Genomic DNA, 26,088 nt, shown 5'->3' on the forward strand with positions numbered 1-26,088 from the left:
AAACCGTTCGTGCTAGAAACTGAATTTAAAGATCCCTACGGGAGAAAATATCCACACAAGCATTCCGAAAACCGTCTCCTTATTCTCCTCCTCTTCCCCGCGTCTCTCTCCCTCCTACAGGACAGTGAGGAAGGAGTTCATCAATGCTAAGTATGTGGACCACAAGTTTGCACGGAAGACCTGTACCTCCTCGGCAGCTAAGACCATCGAGCTGTGTGAGGCGGTCAAGTCCAGGGACCTGCTGTCTCTCATCCAGGTGTACGCTGAGGGGGTGGAGCTAATGGAGCCACTGCCAGAGGGTGGACAGGTGAGTCTGACCTCTGACGTCACAGACCCTGGACTGTATTACGATCTCATTTCACCTGAACAGGGCACATATTCTTAAAGCGTCTCATAGGATTGCTGATCTAGGATCAGGTCCCCGTCCCCCTCCCCCCGTCCATGTAATCTTATTCATTATGATCCAAAAGTTTAAACTGATCCTAAATCAGCATCTATACTCTGACGCTTTGATGAATATGGGCCCTGATCTGGTATGGGGGGGGGGGTGTTTGGTTTTACAATATGAGCAGAAGTGTACTGTTTAATAGGGAAATACTAAATTGTACTGAGTCTGTAAGGTGACTGTTCTCTACATGGGCAAAGTAATGAGCAGTCCACTGAGAAAAACAAGAGTTTTTACTACTGGGCAATGTTGGACAAGACAACAATGCCCAAACGAGAAAAGTGACTCAGTTAAGCTATCACTACTGCCGCCCACTAAACGTTGAACCACGTAGCACTGCGGTGTGCTCTCAGAAGTAGTCCATAGGGAATAGTGGCCAGGGATGAGTCACTGACGCTGTTTGAAAGCAGGCAGAGCTTCTAGCCCAGGTTGACTCACTGATATCTAATACAACCCTGGCTGTCAGTGGATCTGCTCTGAGAGGCTGCATCCCAGGGCTCTGGTCAAAAGTAGTGAATTCTAAAATGATCCCCAGCAGACAGCAGATATCAGTAACCAGAGCCGCAGACAGTGAGGGTGTGACAGGAATACATGATAAAGTAGCCTCTCCCTCTTCCTGAACGGATACCCTGCATCTCTGGTTGACTCATAGTCATTGGTATTGCGTGTGTCACTGTGTCCTCACTCTTCCCAAATAAGTCTCCCTACTGGGGACTCACAGAGATAATCAGCGACGTAGCTACCAGTCATTTTCAATTAGAGGAGACACAAGGAGACGCAACGACATGTGTGCTGTTTGAATGATAGACCCACCAAGGAAGATCTCAACGACTTGATGGTTGATTATCTCGGCAAGTGTGAGTTCAAACACAGCCAATGAGGTGCTGGTGGCGTGACCTTTGTTCATATTGGGCAGGAAGGGCTGTAGACTGAAGCTGGCTTATCGTTTCAGTGTCTTCTACCGACATCGGTGCGTCCAAACCTCTCTCTGTCATAGAAATGTTCGCATCACACTCGCAGTCTTCCCTTGAGGGGGAGACGAGCTATTTTTAGGAGCCATTTTGTTGACTGCAACCTCTTTAAATGCTGAGCGAGAGAGAGTGTAGAATGGATGCTGCCTGCTGTTCTCCCCATGTCGAAAGTCTCTCATGTCTTTGCTGTATGTGATCGCCCCCTTCAGGAGGCCGGAGAGACTGCGCTCCACTACTCTGTGCGCACCGCCGACCAGACCTCACTACACCTTGTGGACTTCCTCGTACAAAACAGGTAAAATGACCAAATAAGGCCCCGTCAATAAAGTGAAAATAAGCATTTTATCCCATACAGGCTACCATAGCTTTGGGCTAATGTGAAATTGGATTTTAAAAGCAGTGAAAGCACACAGTGAAAGCTGTTGTGCCCAAATACTAAGAAACATAACAGAATATTATAAATAAGTAGTATTTCCACCGTTTGGTCATGTAAATTGAGGTGTTAAATGTGAGAATTTCAATGGAATAGCTTCATGGAAAGCAGTAGTGTTCCCTTCCTATCGCTGCACCGCTGCAAGAGGAAGATGAGCAGAGTAGAGCTCAGCACAGCTTAGATTCCCACAAGGCGAACAGAACTGGGTCAGGCAGACACTTGTTCTCCGCCTTCATTTATTCATCAGTCTTTTCAATTGTTTGCTCCCTGCCTCGCTGCACCCCGGGCAGACTGTTACCGGGAAATGGCTCCTCATTAATTAATCGGTCCACCTTCACGATTTCATGCTTAAACTTGGTAATTGGCCTAATTGTTTTCAATTCAGAGATAGGAGGAGATGAAACGGGGACCAAACACTTACCTGTCAACGTGCTAGTGTGACTGTAAAGGACACCTTCCTAATATTGAGTTGCACCCCCTTTTGCACTCAGAACAGCCTCAATTCGACGGGGCATGGACTCTACAAGGTATCGAAAGCGTTCCACAGGGATGCTGGCCCATGTTGACTCCAATGCTTCCCACAGTTATGCCAAGTTGGCTGGATGTCCTTTGGGTGCTGGACCATTCTTGATACACTCGTGAAACAGTTGAGCATGAAGAACCCAGCAGCGCTGCAGTTCTCAACACACTTAAACCAGTGCACCTGGCACCTACCACCATAGCCCGTTCAAAGTCACTTAAATCGTGTGTCTTGCCCGTTCACCCTCTGAATGGCGCACGTACACAATCCATGTCTCGATTGTCGGAAGGCTTAATGACCTGGTCAGTATGTCATGGAAAGAGCAGGTGTTTCTAATGTTTTGCACTCTGTTTATATTTTGTCAGCCGTAGTGACAAATAGGTATTTTAAAGGTCAGTTTGTCTCTTATTAAAGCAGTATGTATGATCAAAGCGTGAACGACAGTGTGACAACTTTACCTCTGTGCAAAATGGCGTCTGGGGTGTGACCCGTGACATGACCGTGTGCGTGCGTGTGCGTGCGTGTGTGTGTGTGCGTGCGTGCGTGCGTGTGTGTGTGTGTGTGTGTGTGTGTGTGTGTGTGTGTGTGTGTGTGTCACAGTGGGAACCTGGACAAGCAGACAGAATGGGGAAACACTGCCCTGCACTACTGCTGCATGTACGAGAAACACGAATGCCTCAAACTACTGCTGAGGGGCAAACCAGCCACTGACATCAGTGAGTAACACACACACTCATATGTAAATGTATTCCGACTTGGTTATGTTAACATGCCTGTTCTGTTTTTGGCAAATCAGAATTGTATTTTATACCACAGGAGGTTGGGGGAGGACAGGCTCGTGGTAACGGCTGTACTGGCACATGACTTCCATGTGTTTGATGCCATTCCATTCGCTCCGTTCCAGCCATTATCATGAGCCGTCCTCCCCTCGGCAGCCTCCACTGGTTTTATATATACGTGGACGGAATGTATGCATCTAGCGTAACCAATATCATGCCTGTTCTTTTAGCCAATCAGAATGGTGAGACGGCGCTGGATATTGCCAGGCGTATGAAGAACAGTCAGTGTGAGGAGGCAGTAAGTATCCCACTGTGAACACGAGCCACCATATGTTTGACTGTTGATGACATGAATCGATAGCCGTACTTAGAGATGCAATCGTGTTCTTTGTCGAAGTAGCATCCACGCCTCATCTGATGATGTGGCAGCACGGTAGATAGTATAGATCGAAGGGACTTGTTGACGGGCACATCTTTGGACACTAGATGGCCGCAGCCAAAGACCTACCCAGGCTTCTAGTGACTTCAGAGAGGAGGCCGTTGCTGATGTACGGTTACTATTTGCACACAGAAAACTTAAGTTGGTGCTTTTACCATCAGTGATATTATGTCATGTTTTGAACATCAAATTTAAGGGGAGGGCAAACAATCAAATGAATGTTGGAGGTATTCATGGTTGGTTATGATAGAGTTTCCTTCGACTGACTTACGGGCTATAATTACATTTATGTCATTTAACAGACGCTCGGACACTTACAGCAGGGAGTTCATACTGGTCCCCCGTGGGAATCGAACCCACAGCCCGGGCGTAGCAAGCGCCATGCACTACCAACGGAGCCACACTGTGTGTTCATTTGTATGTCCTCTGTATTTCCTTGTTTCAGCTGGTGCAGGCTGCAGCGGGGAAGTATTACCCACATGTCCACGTGGAGTATGAGTGGAGCCTGAGGCTGGAGGAGCTGGACGAGAGCGATGATGATCTCGATGACAAGGTCAGACTGGGACTGCAGGTCCACACGTCTGGACAGAGCACACACAATACTCTATATATATATACAAAAGTATGTGGTTTGGCGGATGCCAGTAGAACGCTTACTCCGCAATGCATAGTGTCAACTGTCAAGTTTGGTGGAGGAGGAAAAATGGTCTGGGGCTGTTTTTCTTGGTTTGGTCTAGGCCCCTTAGTTCCATATAAGGGAAATGTTAACACTACATGATAAAATGACATTCTAGACGATCCAGCGCTTCCAACTTTGTGGCAACAGTTTGGGGAAGGCCCTTTCCTGTTTCAGCATGACAATGCCCTCGTGCACAAAGCGAGGTCCATACAGAAATGCTTTGTCAAGATCGGTGTGGAAGAACATGACTGGCCTGCAGAGAGCCCTGATCTCAACCGCATCAAACATCTTTGGGATGAATTGGAACACCGAGCCTGGCCTAATCACCCAACATCAGTGCCCGACCGCACTAATGCTCTTGTGGCTGAATGGAAGCAAGTCCCCGCAGCAATGTTCTGGGAAGGCTTTCCACTTCTAGTGGAAAGCCTTCCCAGAAGAGTGGAGGCTGTTATAATAGCAAAGGGAGGACCAACTCCATATTAATGCCCATGATTTTGGAATGAGATGTTCGACGAGCAGGTGTCCACATACTTTTGGTCATGTAGTGTATTTGCACCCATCTCGCATTGACATCAATGCATGATCTAGGCCTACATGAAAGTCAAAGTTCCTAAGTTCACCCTCTTCCAAGTTGACACTTGTCTCTCTCTCCCTCTCTGTCTGCAGCCTAGTCCCATAAAGAAGGACCGTTCCCCGCGGCCCCAGAGTTTCTGCCACTCGTCCAGCCTGTCTCCCCATGACAAGCTGTCTCTGCCGGGCTTCATCAGCCACCGGGACAAACAGCAGCGCATGTCTTACAGCGCCTTCACCAACCAGATGTACTCCGCCTCCACCGACCTCACTTCCTCTTCCCCCGTGGCAGATGCCCCCCCTCTACCCCCCAGGAACCAGGGCAAAGGTGAGACCTGGTTGTGATTGACCAGGGCCCAGACTTTTATCAGTGTAGGATGAATTTGCCTCTAGACACTGATCTTGGTCCATTTTGTATTTTGCCCACTAATGGTTAAGGTGAGGATTGGGGAGGGGGAAGCTGATCCTAGATCTCTATCTAAGGGAAAATTCTACCTGAAATGTAAATGGCCTAAAGAATATGTGGCCAGTTGTGGAATGTACATAGGATACATACTGCTATCTGGTTGGCCAGAATTTACATGTATGGAGAATTTACATGATCTTTTATCTCTAACACTGGTACTCAGGAAGAACGCAGTAATAACGTTGACTGTTTTTCTCTGTTACAAAACATTGTAATCATAATGCTAGTTAACCAATTTACTGATAGTATTTTCCTCTCTCTCTCAACCTTACACACACACACACACCCTTGAGAGGAATGTATCAATAAGTCGATCAGAGGGCGGGTAGCGGCTGTTATAAAGACTGCTTACACAAGGAAGGCACCTCCAGCAAAAGGATGGCTTAAGGGCTGCAGGCATGATGGAGTGTAAGAGAGAGTGGAGAGACACACTTAAGTGATAATGCCCGAGAAGCCGGTGTTTGGAGGATATATTGGCATGGGTGTTGTTAGGCCCTAGACACAAATCTAGGGTTGCTACCCAAGCTGGCTGGTCGGTCGCTCTATCGGTTCGGTTGCCAGAGACGCGACCCAGTCGTTCGTTCTAAATGTTCCATTGCCATGCTGGCTGGCAACATTCTTATTCCTTGTTGCTAGCTAGCTGACTTACAGTCACCTCACAAAGTACAGCCAGAATAACAGCCAGAATAACAGCAAAGTAGCTGCATTTCCATTTGTTTAAGCTGTTTACTGGTGACATTTATTTGGATAGATCCATAACAATGAGCTAATGAGGTGTGATTTCGCCTGGCATAGAAAATGTGCTCTCTCGTCAGGACACTGTTGTTCAGAGCTAGCCAACAACAGAGCTAACACAGTCACTTCAAACTGAAGCTGGAAAGACTGCAAACTGGCTGCATTTAGTTTCGTTTGACATTTTTTCAATTAACATTTCTTTGTATATATCCATGATTTCGACTGGCTGAGAAACGCTGCCTGCCTGTCTGTCTCGTCCCGACTCCCGACACCCGACACATTCATTATTATGGGACAGTTGGAGATTGAATTTGAACATTGAAACAATGTTGCAAATGTAAATCGCTTGGCTGGGCTGAAGAGACAGTGGATTGCGCAGTCTGATGGAACAGAGTAAATAGGCATTTTAACGTCATAGATTTAGCCTGTGGTAACTTGTGGAATAGATACCGGCTGGAATGCGGTTTTAACCCATCAGCATTCAGGATTAGACCCACCCATTGTATAAAGCAAGATAGATAATACACCAGGCTGATAATGTTAACACTTCGTTATGGAAATCCAGGGCTGTGTCCCAAATGGCACCCAATTCCCTACATAGTGCAATAGTTTGCTATGGGCCCTGGTCAGAAGTAGTACACTATATAGGGGAAAAGGTGCCATTTGGGATCCAGCCAGCGACATTTCCTGATCAGCAACACTATCTGACAGTACAAACACACTCCAAGGGGCGAGCGGCACGGTCAGCACAATTATAATGAACCATAACATCCCTCCCGAAGACAGGATTTAGAACACAAACACTCACACCCCAGGTTGCTATTCCCTATCCTTGTTACAATACAGTAGGCTACATTGTTGACGCCAATACACTGTTGAGCGGAGTGAAGAGAAACGGCGGTTTCTCTTTACACACAAGAGATGGACAGTTCTCTTTTTCAGTGGGCGTCGGACTGACTCGTTTTCCCCTCAGGCGTTTTGATGTCATTTCTCCTCTTTTTCTTTGCTTGTCACTAATAAGATTTCATCAGGGGTTTATAGAGGCTTGCGTCTCAAATGGCGCCCTATTCCCTATATAAGTGCACTACTTTTGATCTGGGACTGCATAGGGCTCTGGTCAAAAGTAGTGCACTACATAGGGAATAGGGTGTCATTTTCAAATGCAACCAGTGTGTGGGAGAAGCTCACATACGTGCTCTCCCACACACTTCATCTCTCTCTCTCTCTTCATCCTTCTCTCTCTCTCTCTCTCTTTTTCTCCTTTCTTTCTCTTTCAGCGCCACACTTGGCATTCCTCGGCTCTCACTCGCACTACGCCACTCTGGCCGGCACTCGACCATACATCAGTGAATATCCTGTTTTTACATTTTGTCCTGCTGTGCCCGCCCGTATACTTCTGCTGCCCAGTGGCACTGGTAGCGCTTTACTTCCCAGGGAAAATATGGGTGGTGGCGTCTTAAACTTTGAACAATGGCACTGTAAAAGTGTGGTTAATTATCATTTTTCTTACATGCAGTTTTATCACATGTTTTGTGACATGTCGCCACCCCTGAGCTGCAAAGTGCTATCGTACCTTATGTAGGCTGTGTGTCCCAAATGACACTCTATTCCCTATATAGTGCCCTATGGGGTCTACACTAGTGCACTATATACAATATAGGGTGCCATTTTTGGATGCAACCTGACTCTCCTCTCTAACTGGCTGAGTTCTCTATTAGCCACAATCTTCTAGTGTCTGTTTCTAGGCTTACACGCAGCTGGGAATGGGACTAGCTGCTTTTGGGTCATTTTACTGTCGGTCCAGAAGTCTCAGGAGCGTGTACACCCACTCCAAAATACACAAAAACACACACAAAACAACACCTACACAATACACACACATTGTTCTTTGTCCGTCTTCTCTGTATTCCTATCTGGGGGCATTTCTCTGTTCACCGGGATGTTGTGTTTTACCTGTATTGATGTTGTGTTAACGTATCTCCCCCACATTGGCCAGCAATTGTGTTAAACCCAGTCCCGATGGCAAGAAACCTTCCTCTCATCTACCCTCTCCTCTCAAGCCCCTCCCCTTCCTCTTGGTATCCCAGGTGACAGAATGAATGACGCCTGTCCCTTCACTGCATGTTTGTATGTTGTCACTCCTCCAGCTCCTCCCTCCACCCTCACCCCCGGAGGCAGCTCCACCCTGTCCAAGAAGAGGCCTCCGCCCCCTCCCCCCGGGCACAAACGCACCCTGTCTGACCCACCCAGCCCGCTTTCCCACAGTAGAGGGGGCATTTACGTGGGTGAGTCCTCCCTCGGTGGGCAAGACCCAAGCAGACACATCTAAATACTGCTTGGTCGTCTTTATTAACGAAGGACATGATCCATAATAACATTAAAGTCTCTGGTCCTGGACAGTTGTAGTGTGTGCAGGCTTTTGTTCCAGCCCAGCACTAATAACATATGATTGAACTAAAGTCAATCCTAATGCTTACCCACACTGAGGCCCTACAGGACCAGAGTTACCCATCTCTGGCCTAGTATTGAGTGTGTTTCCAATCAGGTCTTCCCCATGACCATGAGTGTCAGTGCTGTTCATGAATGACTGACACATCCTGGTCCTTTTATTGTGTGATGGCAATGACACAGACACATCCTGGTCATTTTATGGTGTGATGGCAATGACACAGACACATCCTGGCCATTTTGGCAATCCTGTGTAAATGTATGTGTTAGTGTTGGATGTCAGATCATTATTTTTGTCATCATTTTGTCTCATCTGTGATGTTTTTTGTATTGTGAGATAATGGCCTCAACAGCATTAGTATAGAAGAAAATGTAGATTATTAGCTGAATAAAGCTACACTGAACAAAAATATAAACGCAACGTGTAAAGTGCTCGTGTTTCATTAACTGAAATAAAAGATCCCAGAAATATTCCATATGTACAAAAAGCTTATTTCTCTCAAACTTTGTGCACAAATGTATTTAAATCCTATTTAGTGAGCATTTCTCCTTTGCCAAGATAATTCCTCCAGCTGACAGGTGTGGCATATCAATAAGTTGATTAAACAGCATGATCATTACACAGGTGAACCTTGTGCTGGAGAACACAATGCCACAGATTCCTCAAGTTTTGAGGGAGCGTGCAATCGGCATGCTGACAGCAGGAATGTCCACCAGAGCTGTTGCCAGAGAATTTAATGTTAATTTCCCGACCATAAGCCGCCTCCAATGTCATTTTAGAGAATTTGTCAGTAAGTCCAACCGGTCTCACATCCGCAAACCAAATGTAACCATGCCAGCCAAAGACCTTCAACTGCGGAATTGTCTGAGACAAGCCATCCGGACAGCTGATGAAACTGTGAGTTTGCACAACCAAAGAATTTCTGCATAAACTGTCAGAAACCGTCTCAGGGAAGTTAATCTGCGTGCTCGTCTTCACCAGGGTCTTGACCTGACTGCAGGTTTCAACTAGGCGAGTGGTTTGCTGATGTCAACGTTTTGAACAGAGTGCCCAATCGTGGCAGTGGGGTATGGGCAGGCATAAGCTACGGGCAACACAATTGCATTTTATCAATGGCAATTTGAATGCAGAGATACCGTTGTCGTGACATTCATCCACCTCCATCATGTTTCAGCATGATAATGCACGGCCCCATGTCACAAGGATCTGTATACAATTCATGCAAGCTGAAAATGTCCCAGTTCTTCCATGGCCTGCATACTCACCAGACATGTCACCCATTGAGCATGTTTGGGATGCTCTGGATCGACTTGTACGACAGCGTGTTCCAGTTCACTCCAATATCCAGCAACTTCACACAGCCATTGAAGACTGGGACAACATTCCACAGGCCACAATCAACAGCCTAATCAACTCTATGCAAATGAGATGTGTCGCTCTGCATGAGGCAAATTATGGTCACATCAGATACTGACTAGTTTTCTGATCCATAGCTTTTTTTTAGGGTACACTACATGACCAAAAGTATGTGGACACCTGCTCGTCGAACATCTCATTCCAAAATCATGGGCATTAATTATATGGAGTTGGTCCCCCCTTTGCTGCCCAAACAGCTTCCACTCTTCTGGGAAAGCTTTCCACTACATGTTGGAACATTGCTGCAGGGACTTGCTTCCATTCAGCCACAAGAGCATTTGTGAGGTCGGCCACTGATGTTGGGCGATTAGGCCTGGTTCGCAGTCGACGTTCCAACTCATCCCAAAGATGTTCGATGGGGTTGAGGTCAGGGCTCTGTGCAAGCCAGTCAAGTTCTTCCATAACGATCTCGACAAACCATTTCTGTATGGACCTCGCTTTGTGTACGGAGGCATTTTCATGCTGAAACAGGAAATGGCCTTCACAAATTTGGAAGCACAGAATCTTCTAGAATGCTATTTGTATGCTGTAGCGTTAACATTTCCCTTCACTGGAGCTAATGGGCCTAGCCGGAACCATGAAAAACAGACCCAGACCATTATTCCTCCTCCTCTGGCGGATAGTGTTCTCCTGGCATCCGCCAAATCCAGATTCGTCCGTCCACTGCTCCAGGGTCCAATGACGGCGAGCTTAACACCACTCCACCGGACGCTTGGCAATGCGCATGGTGATGGTAGGCTTGTGTGCGGCTGCTCGGCCATGAAAACCCATTTCATGAAGCTACAGACGAACAGTTCTTGTGCTGACATTGCTTCCTGAGCAACGGTCAACGGTCCCTGTGAGCTTGTGTGGCCTACTACTTCGTGGCTGAGACATTGTTGTTCCTAGACGTTTCCACTTCACAATAACAACACTTGACCAGGGCAGCTCTAGCAGGGCAGAAATGTGACGAACTGACTTGTTGGAAAGGTGGCATCCTATGACGGTGCCACGTTGAAAGTCACTGAGCTCTTCAGTAAGGCCAATCTACTGCCAATGTTAGGCTATGGAGATTGCATGTCTGTGTGCTCGATTTTGTACACTTGTCGGCAACGGCTGTGGCTGAAATAGCCGAATCCACTCATTTGAAGGGGTGTCCACATACTTTGTATATATAGTGTATCTGTAACCAACCTTCTGTATTCCCAGTCATGTGAAATCCATAGATTAGGGTCTAATGAATTTATCTCAATTGACTGATTTTCTTATATGAACTGTAACTCAGTAAAATCTTTGAAATTGTTGCATGTTGCGTTTATATTTTTGTTCAGTGTTGATCTCCATCGTACAGCTAGCTACCTCCGAGGGTCCATAATAGTAGCTAATGGAAAGCTCAGCCTGACATCTCCTTCCCTTAGACTTTTCTACTATAATGTTTGGGTACAGCAATATATTTGTATACCAGTTACAGTATATGTATAAATGGACTACATAATAATAATAATTAACTATAATAATTTAATCAGGAGAATTAAATCCAAATCAAAGATGTGCCTATTTAGGTGACCATTTTGGGCTGTGGGGTAATATGGGGATGAATATTATATACACTGAGTAGCATGTATCCATATCTCACAAACCATCTCGACATTTCAGGAAGTGACTCCATCCCTCCACCTGCGAACAAGATGTCACCGTTATCCAACAAGTTTGAGGGCATTCCACAGCAGCAAAGGTACATAGGCATCCATTTTGGATGCAGGCATTTAGAATATTTTCCAGAATATTGTTTATGTATGATAGAGTTCTGATCTTTTTATAATTTTTCATTAACTTCCTATAACCATCTGTTTGCAGCACTACTTCTAGCAACACAAAGTCTACACTTGGTCCAAGGGTTCTACCCAAACTACCTCAGAAAGGTATGTTGTATTGGATTAGCAATGCCTATAACTGTAGGCGAGATCACCTTATTTTCGGCATACTGCCCAGCATTAGAGTCAACATGTGTTTAATATAGTTCCGTGCGTCCTGGTTCTTCTCTTAGTGGCACTGCGTAAAATCGACACCATACACCCATCTATGGACAAACCCGGTCTGCCTCCGGAGGTGCTCCAGAAATCCCCTCCAGGACCTGAATGCCTAACAAAAGCCATTCTACCCGACAAGCCCCAACTAGGAGACCTCCCCCCCAAACCCCAGCCCTCTGAGCTGCCCCCTAAACCTGGAGAACTGCCACCCAAGCCCCAGCTCTCCGACCTCCCCCCCAAACCGCAGCTAGGGGACCTACCACCTAAACCCCTGCTCAAAGACCTACCCCCCAAACCTCAGCTCTCCCAAGACGGCCATCCGAAACCGGGGGTAGCAGATCTGCCCAGTCCGAGACCACCCCCTGGAGAGCCTGCGCCAAAGCCACACCCCCCGGAGTCAGAGGCGGCCAATCAGCAGGCAGAGACTGAGAGCCCGTCCTCCCAGGGCAGCGAGGACACCAATGGGAGCCCGGCGTGTGCTCCAGACACACCAGTGCCCTTGCCCAGGAAGAATACGGTAAAGTTCACTTAAGGACACCGCAGAAATCAGAGAGCTTTAATGGTATCATTGAGTAATATCTGGGTAGTTCTGCAAATGGGTCCCACTGGTTGGTTGGGCCAGTTCCTCTTGGGTTGAAGCCACAGACAGGGTTGTAGTGGAATTGTTAATAGGTGGGTCAAAACACAGAAACTTTATGCAACCAGACCATTCCACATACTATTTACTTGCCCCTGGTGACATTTCTGGTAATGTTCATATGTGTGTTTAGGGGAAGACCAAATCTCGGCGGGTGAAGACCATCTATGACTGCCAGGCCGACAATGATGACGAGCTGACATTTGTGGAGGGAGAGGTGATCATAGTGACGGGAGAGGAGGATGGGGAGTGGTGGGTAAGTAACTTCCCCCTAACAGGCTCACTGATGTTACCCAAACACTATTAGATTAGAGTAGAAGTTTAATAGTCACATGTACAGGGTTGCAGGGTACAGTGAAAATCTTAAACTCCAATCTCCAACAATGCAAGTCAAAGTCAAATAAAAACAATCAACCACCCCCAAATACAGGTGTGCGAAGCTTGTTGCATTATACCCAAGAGGACTCAAGGCTGTAATCGCTGCCAAAGGTGCTTGAACAAGAGTAAAGGGTCTGAATACCTATATAAATGGTTTTTGCTTTGTCATAATGGGGTATTGTGTGTAGAATGATGAGGGGGAAAAACTATGTAATACATGTTAGAATAAGGCTGTAATGTAACAAAATGTGGAGAAAGTCAAGGGGTCTGACTACTTTCTGAATGCACTGTATATTAGAAGCTATAGAAATGTATTTATTAATGTCTACATTTGATTTTGCTACATTTATTCTATTACAAGCACCTTATTGCATATGTTTTTATTATATTATGTACTAAAATAAAGGAAATTTGTATTTTTAAAAATCCGTAAATGTATGTATGTGTGTGTGTGTTTGTGTGTGTGTGTGTGTGTGTGTGTGTGTGTGTGTGTGTGTGTGTGTGTGTGTGTGTATATACAGTACCAGTCAAAAGTTTGGACACACCTACTCATTCAAGGGTTTTTCTTTATTTTTACTACTTTCTACATTGTAGAATAATAGTGAAGACCTCAAAACTATGAAATAACACATATGAAATCATGTAGTAACCCAAAAATGTTAAACAAATTATATTTTCGATTTTTGGTTCTTCAAAGTAGCCACCCTTTGCCTTGATTACAGCTTTGAACACTCTTGGCATTCTCTCAACCAGCTTCACCTGGAATGCTTTTCCAACAGTCTTGAAGGAGTTCACACATGCTGAGCACTTGTTGGCTGCATTTCCTTCACTCTGCTGTCAAACTCATCCCAAACCATCTCAATTGGGTTGAGGTCGGGTGATTGTAGAGGCCAGGTCATCTGATGCAGCATTCCATCACTCTTCTTCTTGGTCAAATAGCCCTTACACAGCCTGGAGGTGTGTTGGGTCATTGTCATGTCATTGTCCTGTTCCACTAAGCGCAAACCAGATGGGTTGGCGTATTGCTGCAGAATGCTGTGGTAGCCGTGCTGATTAAGTGTGCCTTGAATTCTAAATAAAAAACTGACAGTGTCACCAGCAAAGCACCCCCACACCGTCACACCTCCTCATCCATGCTTCACGGTGGGAACCACACATGCAGAGATAATCCGCTCACCTACTCTGCGTCTCACAAAGACACGCCGATTGGAACCAAAAATCTTACTTTTGGACTCATCAGACCAAAGAACAGATTTCCACCAGTCTAGTGTCCATTGTTTGTGTTTCTTGGCCCAAGCAAGTCTCTTCTTCTTATAAATATCCTTTAGTAGTGGTTTCTATGCAGCAATTTGACCATGAAGGCCTGATTCACACAGTCTCCTCTGAACAGTTGATGTTGAGATGTGTCTGTTACTTGAACTCTGTGAACATTTATTTGCTGATTTCTGAGGCTGGTAACGCTAATTAACTTATCCTCTGCAGCAGAGCTAACTCTGGGTCTTCCTTTCCTGGGGCGGTCTTCATGAGAGCCAGTTTCATTATAGCGCTTGATGGTTTTTGCGAATGCACTTGAAGAAACTTTCAAAGTTCTTGATATGTTCCGTATTGACTGACCTTTATGTCTTAAAGTAATGATGGACTGTCGTTTCTCTGCTTATTTGAGCTGTTCTTGCCATAATATGGACTTGGTCTTTTTACCAAATAGGGCTATCTTCTGTATACCACCCCTACCTTGTCACAACACAACTGATTTGGCTCAAATGCATAAAGAAGGAAAGAAATTCCACAAATTCACTTTTAACAAGACACACCTATTAACTGAAATGCATTCCAGGTGACTACCCCATGAAGCTTGTTGAGAGAATACCAAGCGTGTGCAAAGCTGTCATCAAGGCAAAGGGTGGCTACTTTGAAGTATCTCAAATATAAAATATATTTTGATTTGTTTAACACTTTTTTTTGGTTACTACATGATTCCATATGTGTTATTTCATAGTATTGATGTCTTCACTATTATTCTACAATGTAGAAAAAAGTAAAAATAAAAACCCTTGAATGAGTAGGTGTGTCAACTTTTGACTGGTACTGCATATACAGTGCCTTGCGAAAGTATTCGGCCCCCTTGAACTTTGCGACCTTTTGCCACATTTCAGGCTTCAAACATAAAGATATAAAACTGTATTTTTTTGTGAAGAATCAACAACAAGTGGGACACAATCATGAAGTGGAACGACATTTATTTGGATATTTCAAACTTTTTTAACAAATAAAAAACTGAAAAATTGGGCGTGCAAAATTATTCAGCCCCCTTAAGTTAATACTTTGTAGCGCCACCTTTTGCTGCGATTACAGCTGGAAGTCGCTTGGGGTATGTCTCTATCAGTTTTGCACATCGAGAGACTAAAATTTTTTCCCATTCCTCCTTGCAAAACAGCTCGAGCTCAGTGAGGTTGGATGGAGAGCATTTGTGAACAGCAGTTTTCAGTTCTTTCCACAGATTCTCGATTGGATTCAGGTCTGGACTTTGACTTGGCCATTCTAACACCTGGATATGTTTATTTTTGAACCATTCCATTGTAGATTTTGCTTTATGTTTTGGATCATTGTCTTGTTGGAAGACAAATCTCCGTCCCAGTCTCAGGTCTTTTGCAGACTCCATCAGGTTTTCTTCCAGAATGGTCCTGTATTTGTCTCCATCCATCTTCCCATCAATTTTAACCATCTTCCCTGTCCCTGCTGAAGAAAAGCAGGCCCAAACCATGATGCTGCCACCACCATGTTTGACAGTGGGGATGGTGTGTTCAGTGTGATGAGCTGTGTTGCTTTAACGCCAAACATAACGTTTTGCATTGTTGCCAAAAAGTTCAATTTTGGTTTCATCTGACCAGAGCACCTTCTTCCACATGTTTGGTGTGTCTCCCAGGTGGCTTGTGGCAAACTTTAAACGACACTTTTTATGGATATCTTTAAGAAATGGCTTTCTTCTTGCCACTCTTCCATAAAGGCCAGATTTGTGCAATATACAACTGATTGTTGTCCTATGGACAGAGTCTCCCACCTCAGCTGTAGATCTCTGCAGTTCATCCAGAGTGATCATGGGCCTCTTGGCTGCATCTCTGATCAGTCTTCTCCTTGTATGAGCTGAAAGTTTAGAGGGACGGCCAGGTCTTGGTAGATTTGCAGTGGTCTGATACTCCTTCCATTTCAATATTATCGCTTGCACAGTGCTCCTTGGGATGTTTAAAGCTTGGGAAATCTTTTTGTATCCAAATCCGGCTTTAAACTTCTTCACAACAGTATCTCGGACCTGCCCTGGTGTGTTCCTTGTTCTTCATGATGCTCTCTGCGCTTTTAACGGACCTCTGAGACTATCACAGTGCAGGTGCATTTATACGGAGACTTGATTACACACAGGTGGATTGTATTTATCATCATTAGTCATTTAGGTCAACATTGGATCATTCAGAGATTCTCACTGAACTTATGGAGAGAGTTTGCTGCACTGAAAGTAAAGGGGCTGAATAATTTTGCACGCCCAATTTTTCAGTTTTTGATTTGTTAAAAAAGTTTGAAATATCCAATAAATGTCGTTCCACTTCATGATTGTGTCCCACTTGTTGTTGATTCTTCACAAAAAAATACAGTTTTATATCTTTATGTTTGAAGCCTGAAATGTGGCAAAAGGTCGCAAAGTTCAAGGGGGCCGAATACTTTCGCAAGGCACTGTATGTGTATATTATTATTATTATATATATATATATATATATATATATATATACATACACACACACACACACACACACACACACACACACACACACACACACACACACACACACACACACACACACACACACACACACACACACACACACACACATTAAAACACAAAAACACAGTCATGGGAAGCACAAGTTGAACATCACAAATCACCCAATGGTGGGGAAGTGCCAAGATGGAGGCGCAGTGGCTTGAGAACAGCGTTCCCTGTAAGTCATCTAGTGTGTATATAAATCATTGGGTGTTACCTTAAACTAGTTTCAACTTTACCATACTCACACTGCCAAACAGACCTAATAGCTGGCTAAACATTGAAAAATAACACCTGTGCAGTGCTGTTCTCCTCAACTCACACATTCTCTCTGTTTCCTTTCAGATCGGCCACATTGAAGGGCACCCGGAGAGGAAAGGGGTGTTCCCAATGTCCTTTGTCCACATCCTGAGTGACTGACAGCCAGACGAGGCTTGCACTAACCCCGCCGCCCTAACCCCTAGAAGTACCCCTGTACTGTAAATAGCTACTGTAACAACCTGACGTGAAACCAGTGTTCTAAAGAGAAAAAAAAAACGCAATGAAGAAACCCAAGTAGGCTCAACTAGCCACTGGATGCTGAGCACATCCATTTTGTAAATACAAATGTGTGTATTTTTCCTCTTACCAGTATTATCTTAATCTTAGAGCACGACCTATGGCTGCCGTAGCCACTCTTACCCTAAAGTGTATGTTTATGCTGTTACTGTGTATATATGTATGTAAATATATTTGTGTGTGTGTGTGTATATACATGTACAAGCATACATGCGTTCTCTGCTTGCCAGATAATAACCAAGTATCAGGGCAGCCGTGTTTGCATTTTATCTGTAATCATTTTACTAGTCATCCCTGATATCATTGCTTGCATTTCTGGAGAAGGCCAAATATGAAGGAATAGGAAAGAGATCATGTCACTAGTCTCTCACCGTTTCCTCATCCTACACCACATTAGACTGGAGATTCTCATGTCTCCAACTGAAACCTACCATGAAAACTCAGCTGAGGATTAAATATGTATTCATTCAATGTATTCCTTGTTCTTGCTCGCTTTGTGTGTACATGTATTCGGATTGTTTTACAGTATTGACACTTGCTGCTACTTTATGGTGGGATATCAGAAACCCCTGTGGAACCGCACAGGTCACCAGTAGTAGACTTAACACAGTTTCACTCTGTCAAGTTATCTTCACGCTGTACTGTGGAATTGAGCAGAGTGCTATTTAAAATGCCACTCAAATCAGGGTTTGAAGAACCACTTCTGATAGCCACTAACTCTCACAAGTACATATGGGAAGGTCAATGTCAGTAGGCAAGAATGTGATCATTCTGATGGCCTGGAGAGATTTGAACTAATGTCCATTGACATTTCAAACTTAATGTGGCGTCGATGATTTCCAGACGAGAGCTCCACTGTTAAGGATACAAACTAAAATGTAGACAGTTTGTGGATATTTATTAAATCCAGCGAGGCAGTCAAGCAGAAATAGTTTGCCTGTCACAGGGTTTTCCTCAGAACGCCGAGTACTTTTTTGGATGACAGGAAATTGCAAATAGTGAACAGGATATGTACCCTTCACTCCCCATTGACTTCATCTCCTCTGGTTTCAACCCATGTAAAGGAATATCAACCCCAATCATTCCATTGTACTAATAAAAGTGTTGTAATGGATGACGTCTTTGCCTTTATTATATTGAAAAATAAACGCACCATGTAGTGTTGGTCCCATGTTCCATGAGCTGAAATTAAAGATTCCGTTAATGTTTCATATGCACAAAAAGCTTCTCAAATTTAGTTCACATCCCTTAGTGAGCTTTTCTCCTTTGCCTAAATAATCCACCTCACAGTAGCTGACTCAGCATGATTACAAAGGTGCACCTTGCATTGGGGAAAGGTATATATATATATATATGCAGTGCTCACAGATGTCTCAAGTTGAGACAGCATGCAATTGACATGCTGACTGTAGGAATGTCCACCAGAGCTGGTGCCAGATAATTTAATGTTCATGTCTAAGCCAACAGTCACCCCCCCATCCCCATGTCCAAATCAAATGTTATTGGTCACATATGGTTAGATGTTATTGTGAGTAGCAAAACGCTTGTAAACCGGCCTCAACCACATGGATGGCATTGCTGTGAACAGCGTGCCCCATGGTGGCAGTGGGGTTATGGGCAGGAATAAGCGAGACAACTGCATTTCTCAATGTCATTATGAATGCACTGTGATAAGCTCCTGAGGCCCATTTGAAATTATGCATCCAGATGCATATCCAGTCCCAGTAATGCAAAACCCATAGATTAGGCCTTAATTTCAATTGACAATCCTCATTTACCGTAACTCAGTAGAATCTTCTATTTGTTTGGGTTACATTTTGTTCAGTATGCCAATAGAATGAGTGTAAACCATGGTGCCTTAATTTTAACAAGGCTAAAATGTCTAGTAAAGAAACGCAAATGGTTGCTGCTAAAGCCAAGGAATAGTCACTAGTTTACATTCACAGATGAACAGCACTTCAGTGAAACATAGTAATTTTGAAAGGACTTTTATTCGTCAGAAGCTTTTTGCACAACCTTTTACATTTGTCTAAGACAGGCCATTCAATTGTTTAAATTACTCCAGATGGTAGTACAAGCTAAGACAAGCAGTTATTTTTTCTTCAAAAACAGTGCTTTGTATTGCAACACAAATTATATATACGCAAACAATAGTCAACTTAAAGCTTTATCCTCAAGCTTTTTCATACCAGAACGGCTGGTAAAATAGAAATACATTTATTTTGAGACTTGGCCTTTCTGTGCATGCTTCTTTGATCCATGGTCCTTATCCACCGACTTAATGACTCCCACAGCAACAGTCTGTTTCAAGTCCCTCGCTGCAAACCGACCTGAAGATGGAACACATGTGGATAACAAATTACTTTTATTGTTAAAACCAAGTCAGCCATATTTTAGGTAAGGCACATCTGGTGAACAAGCAGTAATTTATCAAAAGACAGACATGATGCAGAATCAACATTTGGATTGGATAGAAAGCCATGAGCCAATTAAACATTACACTAGAAAATGTACCACTTAGTTCCAAATGTTCCATGCCCACTACCAGTGATGTAGCCTAAAACTTATTGAGAGAAGGGTACCTAAAGGAGGGTAGGTGAAGAAACTCTCCACACAGAGGGGTCTGTTGGGGCTCATCTTGACAGTGGCAGCATCACCAGACTGCAGGGTCTGGGGAAAGTCCTCCAGCTTCTTCCCTGTGCGACGGTCAATCTTCTCCCTCAGCTCTGCAAAGCGGCAGGTCACATGAGTGGTGTGGCAGTCCAGTACGGGAGAGTAGCCAGTCTTGATTTTGCCAGGATGGTTCAGGATTATGAGCTGTGGGAAGACGCAAAGACTTCAGTTATACAGCACTGGGCTACAGAACAGGTAGAGGGATCTGCACTAGTAGGGAACAGATTCACATCCTAAACCAGGGAAGATTTGTTTGACAAACCATCAGTACGTTAGATAATGGGACACTCGCCTTCAATACTGAATTGCCATTTTCAGATAGTGACATAAACCTGTACCTGTGCCACAAAGCTGTTGACATCAGAGGGAGGGTCATGCTGGGCGTTCCCCGCCACATCACCACGACGGAGGTTCTTTACAGACACGTTCTTGATGTTGAAGCCCACGTTGTGGCCAGGCCCAGCCATCTGCAGACCCTCGTGGTGCATCTCAATGGACTTGACCTCGGCAGTCAGCTTGGCGGGAGAGAACATCAGGGTCATGCCGGGCTTCAGGATCCCTGTCTCGATCTTCCCCACTGGAACCGTGCCCACTCCTGTAGAACAGGGAAAAAGTAACAATCCAACTACTCACAATTTGTGAAACATGTAGGCCCCATGAGCCACCCCTCACCTCCAATCTTGTATACATCCTGCAGGGGCAGCCTCAGAGGCTTGTTGGCAACACGCACTGGTGGATGGATGGAGTCCAGGACTTCAAGTAGAGTTATCCCGTTTGCATGCCCTTGCCCTCTCTTGACTTTAGAGCCTTTGAACCAGGACATCTACACAGCAGAAGAGGGTTCATGCGTCACAGGTGGATAAAAATTATACTTAAATGTGGATGAATGCGATTACAAACTACTCACTTTCTGAGATGGGGCAAGCATGTTCTCACCGGTCCAGCCAGAGATCGGAACAAAAGGCACAGCAGTGGGATCATAACCGATTCTTTTGAGGAAAGTGCTCACACTTTGGACCACTTCACCAAAGCGCTTCTGGTTGTATGGTGGCTCAGTCACATCCATTTTGTTTACAGCGACAATGATTTGCTTGACACCAAGTGTGTAGGCGAGCAAGGCATGCTCCCTGGTCTGGCCATTCCTGGAGATACCAGCCTCAAACTCCCCTTTGGCCGCAGACACGACCAGGAGGGCAACATCAGCCTGAAATGAATGGTGAACAAAGGCTTAAGAATAGGTTACCACATTCACATTGGCCTAAAGTGTTAATAGCCCCCAGGCAGATACACTACAATGGGCAACGTCACCTGTGATGTCCCTGTGATCATGTTCTTGATGAAGTCACGATGGCCTGGAGCATCAATTATCGTGATAGTGTATTTGTGTGTGTTGAATTTCAACAATGAAATGTCAATGGTAATTCCCCGCTCCCTCTCAACTTTCAGTTTGTCTAACACCCAGGCATATTTGAAAGAGCTCTTGCCCATCTGTAGGATGAGAGAATTTAAAATTAGCTACAGTTGTAGTTGCTTAATACATAAAATGTTGCGCCAATTAGTTCCTTACCTGGGCTGCAGCCTTCTCAAACTTCTCGATTGTTCTTGGGTCGACACCACCGCATTTGTAGACCAGGTGACCAGTGGTGGTTGACTTTCCGCTGTCAACATGGCCTATGATGACCACGTTTATGTGGGTTCTCTCCTTCACCATTTTCAACTAGCTTCTGCTAACAGATAAACTTCACCCAAAGAAGCCTCGAAGAGTATAGTGCTCGAATTTGAATGTAATAATTGTGTGCGTTACCCTAGTCTAAATACTTTCGTACCTCGTCGTCGTAAAGGACTGCTATAAAATGTAGGTGGCATTTTATAGTCGGGGCTCCTGTAACGTTTTGATTGAAGTCAGGCATGTGCATTCATTAATACCGCCCATCTGTGCAGCCCATCAATCATCGTTTCCCTTTCCCCTCCGTTCTTGAAGTCGTCTAATCATATATCAGACGTGACTGGACAGGTGAAAGCCAAGAAGCAAAGTTCTTGCTTAACGCTAACACAATCATGTTAGATCAGTATTTCAAAGAAGGGACAAAGAAATTGTATTTTCAAAGTATTTCGAACGGTTTTCATAGTCTACTTTAGTTTTGAATATTATGTTCGTACTTTAATTGTATGAAAATGTAGGTCTAAATTAACATGGAATTGCAATACATACTGGCTAAATGAACGTTTACTTTCCACTTTAGACTATAGCCTATGTATTATTTGCCCAGGTGGTTATTGTTTCACGTTCAACTTGGCCTGATATGTGTTAGCATTTTGTAGGCAAACATTGCTGCGGGCTATTCTTTTTTTTCTTGCGAATTAGGCTACACGTTAATGTAACACGAAATTGCATGACATGTGTCATGTTCACACTGTAAATAACATTTGAACTCTGCAACATAAATACAGTAATACTAATCTGGTTACTGTAGCCGAGACCCGTGGGTCCGTTGTGTTCGATTTGCATTCAATGCAACCTCTCGCGCGTTGTTGAGGTTGTAACCTGTCTGTTGCACAATGACGTTAGACCAACCCGGAAATAGCGGACAACTGAAGCGAATCGTTATTCTTTGAGCTGCTAGCGTGGTAGCTACCAGGTGGAGGACGACTGCCTTTTCTTGCACTTCCAGCATTACGGTAAAACACAATTAAGTAATGTTACTTGTAAATATGGTCTCCAACGTAATATTGCTTTGTTATTATTGATGTTTGGCTAAATAAGTGTGCTGCTGTGAATAGGAGCAGAGTATTCAACAGGAGGATCATTCATTGGGGTCTGTATACTGTAGGTGCTTTTTTTTTTTTTTGCAACGAGGGTGTATTCACTAGCGTCGCTTTCAATTGTATTGGGTTGCACAAAAACAGTCCCTGGGAAGCAAGAAGTTAAATACAATTCCATTTCACTTTAATGGGCCGGTGGCAAGGACGGTTGGTCATTATGACGGGGGAATTTGAGACCAAATATCTAAATGATAGTATTATTAAACATACTTTCCAAACGTGGGACTGTTGTAGACACACTTCCTCTCTGCTTGTCTTGTGTCAAAATAAAATTCCTGCACGTGTAATGTGGACAAAAAAATGAATAACTTTTGGGGGTATTTTATTTTGACATAAGGTAAGCAGAGATGAAGTGTGACTGTTTGGAAAGACTGTTTAATAATATGATATACGAGTTTATGACCTAGGTACCGATACCTGATAAGCATTCATATTGAATATGAAGATTAAGAATTTGATTATGATTAAAAATTTCCTTCCCATTTGAACCCCGTTCCATCCCTCTGCTGCAGTGTCTCAAACCCGAACGTGGAAGTGAAAATGTTCAGAAAGCTAGTTTTAGCCTTTAAATGTCATGCTTGTAATGTGACTAGGCTATGGTCTATTGACATGATGTTGAGTGTAAAATCTGCTGTACAAATCTCACACGCTTAACCACAATGCTCTGTATGTAGGCTATAGAGTCACATGACTTATGGCCTACTTTTCCAAACCATAATTCAAATCTGAGATGTAACCTACAGAGACAAATAATGGAGTGTTATTACAAGTTACCAGCACAACTCTACAACCATATTCATTTCACTTAGGATTGGCACTGATCTGTAGTGTAAAGATGTTTGACGTGACAGTGCTTAGATTAGGGACATGTGGTTAGCAGTAAGACAATCATTGGTTCAAAGAGGTACACTGTGGTCCATCATATGACTGTTACCTCCATGGCTCATCAGAGGGTAAACAGGCTTGGCCAGCATGGTGCTTGTATGGGGAAAACACTCCACTACCCGACCTTGTCCACTGTAGGAACAGATGCTGTAAATTAGGTCTATCTTGTTGTGTTATATACCGTATGTGGTTGTCAGCCATGTCGCAAGAGAAATATAGGCTAGCTATAATTTTGCTTTTAATCTTCGGGAAGTTGAATCTAAAGTTACCAATTGGGAGTTTTTTCCTCCATGTGGGAGCATCAATATCATTACAAGTTAAAATGCCCGATACGGGCAGCCATTGCAAGCATCTGAGTGGATGTCCACTTACAATACACGTTATGACTGGGGTTGAGGTGGTGAGGGAAGGTGTGAAAGTTGTAATGTCCATTGACAGATCTGTAAGACAGGCTACTTATACCAGTAGTTGTTCCTGCTGATTTGCATGCAAACCAAAAGGAGGAAGCAAGGCCTTCAGCTGGGGTGCGCGTTGAGGTGTTTTCTTTAAGAGATGTAGACAGACTTCCTTTGTCACTTCACAAACTACAGATCACAACAGTACATGTGGTTTGGTAATGACAAGGAGATAAGAATATCAGTATGAATCTGCATTTGATCTGTGAGAATCCTTAGGCTGTTTTATCTGTTTTTGTGAGACAAAACATAATTCATTTTCACTTTCCACTTTTTTCAAAATGCAGGTACAATAGACTGGTGCATGCCCCAACCATGAGAAATGGGCCATTTGAATTAGTCATTATCACATACCTGCAATTTAATAGGTCATTAACAAAGAGAAAGATAATTTTAGATGAATCCCATAAGACCAGTGCAGCCAGGCCAGACAGTTCAGTAACAACTATGAGTATTTCTGCTGCCTGTTCTCACTGCTCAGAGACTGGTTGGGTTTGTCTACTTAATGTGAAATCACCATGAAAGCCTCTCACTTCAGTGGTAACTCAATTGAGTTGACCCAGTGAAATTCTCTCAAATGAACCTCAATCTACACATCCTGTATAGCACGATGACTCATAAAGGACTGCATTGCTTTTCAGTTGAGTCTTGATCAATTCTGGAGCATCATTTATTTTTAGAAGATACACATACTCTACATGCTTTGTATTCCCACTCATGCATTCATCCTTTGTTCATCTGACACACAACTTTATTACATTATAATAACACAACAATATACAATATTATGTTATCCTAATAAACATAACATACCAAGACAAATATGTGACCTCTATAGCCTTCCTAACCGAGTGACAGTTCTTTCTTACATTTAGATTTACATGCACATATCTTTATTACTGTAGGCTACTGTTGGCTACTATTGTTCAGTGCATTTTTATTAATAGCTGTAGGCTACTTTGACGTCAGCGTGGATTCGCAGGCTGTAAACCCATTTTTCATCCCACTCCCTTGAACACGCCCAGTATTACGAAGCGGTGGTGGACTCTGTATCCTGGTCGCTCTTGGTAGTCGTTTTCGTCCTGTGATATACCAGTGAGACAAGACCATTCAATGAATTAACAGGAATAACTGTCCGTCGCGATGTGATACACGGACCATTCTGTTCGCCAATCTCTGATCATAGTTGTAAGTATTGACAACAGATTGCATTTATTGTCCTTTACATTTTTATCAGTTTCTTTACAGGATAGAGCTACTGGCGAAGGCTGCGTGGCGGATGGAGGTGATTGTAGTCCGTAGTAGCCTACATGTGCTTAGAAATAGCGTGCTCATATCTTTCATTGCAACTGAAGTTACGCGAAAGTTCACTGTACACATTTAGGAAGGAATAGAAATGACTGCTCGCACGTCTGCGCTCATTGCCGCGCAACAATAGTTACAAAAATAACTGTCCGGTTACTGTGTCAGTGCTCACACACAAACTTTGTAGAGCTGTATTGCAGTTCCCATGTTTCGTAAGACAATCATTTTAGTTTATTCGCACGGACTCACTTATAGGGTTCTTTATCCAACCGACGGTGGGACTGCATCCATAGAACTAACCGAGGTTGAATTTCACCTATGAAGTAAACTAGATGATATAATCTAGTCTGTTATATACCGCCAAGCTACCTTTGAGCGTTCACTGTATTCATCTCTTCTTCTGATGGATACTCACAATCATCAATTCAAAATCAATAGTCAGTCAGTCTACAAATATGTTGATTTCATGACATTTATGTTGTGTGTTGCATGGCCTGTGGACGCGTTGTATCCACTCACTTCGGTGATTACCTCAGGAAAGGGATATATTTGAATAAAGCTAGTTAAGTGCAGTGGGTCCTCCTTACTTTTGTCGGACACGTTCTGTCTTGTTATTGTTGGCTCTGCTGTCAAACATCCCTAAAACACACAA

At 43.9% G+C, this 26,088-nt stretch overlaps 3 protein-coding genes across 6 annotated transcripts in view; 2 read left to right on the forward strand and 1 right to left on the reverse strand.

Moving 5' to 3' along the window:
- The window catches only part of LOC139367159 (ArfGAP with SH3 domain, ankyrin repeat and PH domain 1b), a 69,195-nt gene extending 50,786 nt beyond the window's left edge, over positions 1-18,409 (forward strand). The window contains exons 19-30 of the mRNA XM_071105279.1: positions 121-307; positions 1,626-1,711; positions 2,970-3,085; positions 3,379-3,446; positions 4,033-4,140; positions 4,933-5,164; positions 8,185-8,322; positions 11,538-11,616; positions 11,739-11,803; positions 11,929-12,428; positions 12,682-12,804; positions 17,083-18,409. Coding sequence (XP_070961380.1) covers positions 121-307; positions 1,626-1,711; positions 2,970-3,085; positions 3,379-3,446; positions 4,033-4,140; positions 4,933-5,164; positions 8,185-8,322; positions 11,538-11,616; positions 11,739-11,803; positions 11,929-12,428; positions 12,682-12,804; positions 17,083-17,157 — 1,777 coding nt within the window. The 3' untranslated portion in view covers positions 17,158-18,409. The remainder of the gene's footprint in view (positions 1-120; positions 308-1,625; positions 1,712-2,969; positions 3,086-3,378; positions 3,447-4,032; positions 4,141-4,932; positions 5,165-8,184; positions 8,323-11,537; positions 11,617-11,738; positions 11,804-11,928; positions 12,429-12,681; positions 12,805-17,082) is intronic.
- An 861-nt stretch (positions 18,410-19,270) lies between these two features.
- On the reverse strand, positions 19,271-22,475 carry LOC139367160 (eukaryotic translation elongation factor 1 alpha 1, like 3). 2 transcript variants are annotated; one of them, XM_071105281.1, is made up of 7 exons: positions 21,536-22,475; positions 21,277-21,456; positions 20,876-21,172; positions 20,641-20,791; positions 20,307-20,563; positions 19,878-20,112; positions 19,271-19,625 (listed from the first exon to the last, which is right to left on the reverse strand). In XM_071105281.1, the coding sequence occupies exons 1-7, from the start codon at positions 21,677-21,679 to the stop codon at positions 19,513-19,515; spliced, it is 1,377 nt and encodes a 458-aa protein (XP_070961382.1). In that variant the 5' UTR covers positions 21,680-22,475; the 3' UTR covers positions 19,271-19,512. The 2 variants fall into 2 exon arrangements, with proteins under 2 accessions (XP_070961382.1, XP_070961383.1); XM_071105282.1 differs by lacking the exon at positions 21,277-21,456 and having other exon boundaries at positions 21,536-21,811.
- Positions 22,476-22,508: 33 nt separating this feature from the next.
- LOC139367161 (family with sequence similarity 49 member Bb) overlaps positions 22,509-26,088 on the forward strand; it is a 40,778-nt gene continuing 37,198 nt past the window's right edge. Inside the window, exon 1 of one of the 3 annotated variants that reach the window (XM_071105283.1) lies at positions 22,509-22,647. The gene's annotated coding sequence lies outside the window, so the exon portion shown is untranslated. Of the gene's footprint in view, positions 22,648-25,173; positions 25,320-26,088 lie in introns of those variants that run through there. The other 2 variants (XM_071105285.1, XM_071105284.1) reach the window with 2 other exon arrangements.

This window comes from Oncorhynchus clarkii, chromosome 15 (genome assembly GCF_045791955.1).
Source record: "Oncorhynchus clarkii lewisi isolate Uvic-CL-2024 chromosome 15, UVic_Ocla_1.0, whole genome shotgun sequence".
NCBI classification, from domain to species: domain Eukaryota; kingdom Metazoa; phylum Chordata; class Actinopteri; order Salmoniformes; family Salmonidae; genus Oncorhynchus; species Oncorhynchus clarkii.